Source organism: Trypanosoma rangeli (assembly GCF_003719475.1).
Source record: "Trypanosoma rangeli strain AM80 chromosome Unknown Tra_15.4_contig_00166, whole genome shotgun sequence".
Classification (NCBI taxonomy): domain Eukaryota; phylum Euglenozoa; class Kinetoplastea; order Trypanosomatida; family Trypanosomatidae; genus Trypanosoma; species Trypanosoma rangeli.
The window spans coordinates 38,275-41,548 of NW_021705910.1; the positions used below are offsets into that span (position 1 = coordinate 38,275).

Consider the following 3,274-nt stretch of genomic DNA (forward strand, 5'->3'; position numbering starts at 1 on the left):
AATATATATATATATATATATATATATATATATATCAGCATGTATTTTATCTTCCCCTGAGACAAAGTGTTTCTAACTACTTCCGTAACGAAATCGAATCCAATTTTGTTCACGAGGCCGTAAATGTCCCAATGGCAAAATCTGTAGCTCAAGTAGGGGCAGAGATGTGGTAGAAGGAGGTATCGATCTCTCGATACGTCGTGGTACTGTGCGTACACTTCGTCGCAAAACCGCTGAAGATACAGCAGTCTCACGCCTATCCCTTTCTACTCGACGGTTAAGAGACCTCACAGCGGGCAAGTTTGGTAAACTCTGTTCAACCACATGATTTCCACTAGCAGAAACTATGACCGGAATATGATCCAGGGGGCAAACTGCCGAATGTTCTGTTAGCCAACTTTGAGCACATGAAACATGGAAAAAATGTCCACATAATAGCCAAACACACGTACTATTGCTATCAAAAGATTCTAAGCATATATGACACGTATCATATTCAAATGCATCATTCCAATTTCCACGTCTAAGTGACACAAACTGTTCGGTCGTTAAAACGCGGCGATTACTTCTATCATCAAGTTGAAGAAGCGTTTCATAATCATTAGGATTAATCTCTCTATACATTAACGGAACAAGCTCCTGAGGAATCTGGGTTGGGGGTTCATGAATAGTTTCTACACGTGCAGGCCTCCGACCATCATGCCTCTCCGCAATAGCTCTAGCTCCCAAAAGGGAAAATGGATGATTTGCATGAGTGTCAGTACAGTGGTAACAGTCTGCGCATAATACATAGGTTTGACAAAATAAACAACTATAGTACTCCCCTGTTGTATACTTTTTGCACCCAGAGCAGTTCTTGCTCTTAGCATCTGGATCGTTTATCCAGGGACGTCGACAGTACGGGCATCGCAATAAAACACCAGAATTATGACGCACATATTGCCTAAAACAATATGAATGAAGGTGTTTTCCACAGCTTGCTTTGCAGTAACATAGAGGACTATCGTTACAGAGATCTTCAAAGCAGATTGGGCATACATCGCCTTGCTCAACCGGCTTAGGAGCAACGGTTCCTGTTACTTCGGTTTGATTCTGTACATTTCGCACTCTTTTCTCCGCCCTTAGCAACTCGTCAATTTCTGCCGCCACAAGTGACTGTTGCCAAACCAAAGGGTTCTCTTTCGGTAAAAAAAAACCTTACATAGTATAAACAAAACGTGAATGCATAACTCTTGACCGACACCGCAAGAGCATTCGTGAGGATCCCCTATAGACGTTCTAAACTTTTCTCGTCCATCACGTCGACTCAGAAGGAAACTTGTGGGCCCGATACGCCTGACTAATAATAATTCACAAGAGGGCAACTGATCAAAAATGTTTTTCACCAGTTGTGGACAATTGGTCCGCCATGGCACGCTTCGAGACATAAGTTCCGCACATATACGTTCAACCTAATTTATCATTTCACTGGAAAACCTCCTAAAAAAAAAAAAGAATGAGTCGGTACCGCGTTTCGCACGTATCTCATTAAAAAGCATGAGTGCCTTCTGAGTCAGAGGCATCAAAAGCGAACTTCCAATTGCATATATATATATATATATATAAGTACTCATGTCTCGCTGCAAAGCAAGCCCTCAATAGTTCTTTTTACACCTATGCGAACAGCTTCCCGAATTTTGTCGGTTCTGATATTGTTTGGCTGTATTTCCTTTTCCCCTGCTGGGCTCTTCTCGTTGATCTCACTTTCGTTGCTTTCTGCGTTCTTGCCTAAAACCAATTTGTCCCCCCTTTCCGGTCTTGGGCAAACACCTCCTGGATTAATTTCTCTTAATCTCCTGGCTCGTGCAAAGGCTCTTCCTTTTTTTTCAAGCTGCTTGCGGAAACCACCCTTGCCGCCGCGTATTCGTAACAGCACATAATAGTGTCCAACTCCCAATGAAACATCTGGGACAGAAATGAAACTATTACTCCCCTTTCTGTATAGTTCAATAGACTCAACATCCAAATCAAGAAAAATTGACAGTAATTCCCGCAACTCGAAGGCTAAGCAGGATATCGGAATAATAATCGTTTTCATTGCAGGGCATATTGTGCAGGAGATGCAATCTTCTCCTACCCGTTCAAATTCATTCCGACTACGTAGAGCTAACATCTTTTTTTAAGGAATCCTTCTCCTATTTCGTACTTAAAAACAAAAACAAAAATGAATATGAAATAAATCATAGTGTATCTTTACACCCGATCGGCAATAGCAAAATCATCTTAATTAGCAATAAATATGTGTTTACCAAAAAGTAAAAAACAAAAAAAATCGATACCAACTGCTACAACATTTAAATGTATATCAAACATAGTGTGCTCATTCTGGTATTTGCATTTTTGAATTGAGGTTATTACCAGTATTATTTTAGTGTGTGCGCGCGTACGTTCCCCTTTCTTTGTTTCTTTTATTTTTTGTGAACCAGCACCATAACACTTTGGAGAACAAGACGTTAACCTGGTAGAAATAAAATATCAAGATTTAAACATCACAGTTTGTTTTCTCATTATATATATACATATATAACTTGTACTAGGATAAACAGCACAAAAGAAAAAAAACGAGCCCCAACCTCTCTTTTTCCCCTCTCAATTTGTTACCTCTTTAAAAGACAAAGCGTGGGCTCCTCCCCAGAGCATCAACCTGAAGATAATGGGCTGCGACACCCCCTCCAACTTCTGTTTTTTTGGGGGGGCGCGCCCCTCAATCTGGCCCACGCGACCGTCCAATTTGCGCAGACAGCGTCGCGGGTTTGCGGGCGGGCGGCTTCCTCGGCTGCAGCCCCGGGGTGGCGGCGTACCGGTGCGCGCCCCCTGCTGCGGCGCCTGCCGCCCCCGCCACCACGCCAATGGGTGGCCCGCGCTTTTTTTTTTCTCTTTTGCAAAGGTGCTTGGAGGATTTTTGTTTGATGGCGTGCACTTCCGAAACAGCCCATGAACAATGTGAGTTGTTGGCATTGTGGTTTGCCTTGCTTTATGTGTTTTTTTTTCAAATGTGGCACATAAAGGAACGCACGGTGTTATAAAGGCGGATAAAAGATTTTTTGTTTACAACAGATCTAATTTGTGCTTCACAGATAAACGATCATGTGTTTGAAAAAATCGTCGATGTTGAAAATGCTTTTTTTTGTGAATTGTCTTTTTTTCTCCTTTATTTTTGGAGTGGTGTTTTTTTTGTTTCTGAAACGTATAAAAAAAACTATCAAAAGGGCTGCTTAACTAGGTATATATATAT

At 41.6% G+C, this 3,274-nt stretch overlaps 2 protein-coding genes across 2 annotated transcripts, besides 2 other annotated features; both read right to left on the bottom strand.

Annotated features, from left to right (window-relative positions):
- The first annotated feature begins 1 nt into the window (after position 1).
- Positions 2-35: a microsatellite.
- Positions 36-72: 37 nt separating this feature from the next.
- On the bottom strand, positions 73-624 carry TraAM80_05243 (uncharacterized protein; the record flags this gene model as incomplete). The annotated part of the gene is made up of 1 exon (XM_029382132.1): positions 73-624. The coding sequence occupies one exon, from the start codon at positions 622-624 to the stop codon at positions 73-75; it is 552 nt and encodes a 183-aa protein (XP_029238055.1).
- Positions 625-1,583: 959 nt separating this feature from the next.
- Positions 1,584-1,604: a microsatellite.
- A 5-nt stretch (positions 1,605-1,609) lies between these two features.
- On the bottom strand, positions 1,610-2,152 carry TraAM80_05244 (uncharacterized protein; the record flags this gene model as incomplete). The annotated part of the gene is made up of 1 exon (XM_029382133.1): positions 1,610-2,152. One exon carries the CDS (start codon positions 2,150-2,152, stop codon positions 1,610-1,612), a length of 543 nt encoding a protein of 180 aa, XP_029238056.1.
- Positions 2,153-3,274: the final 1,122 nt, after the last annotated feature.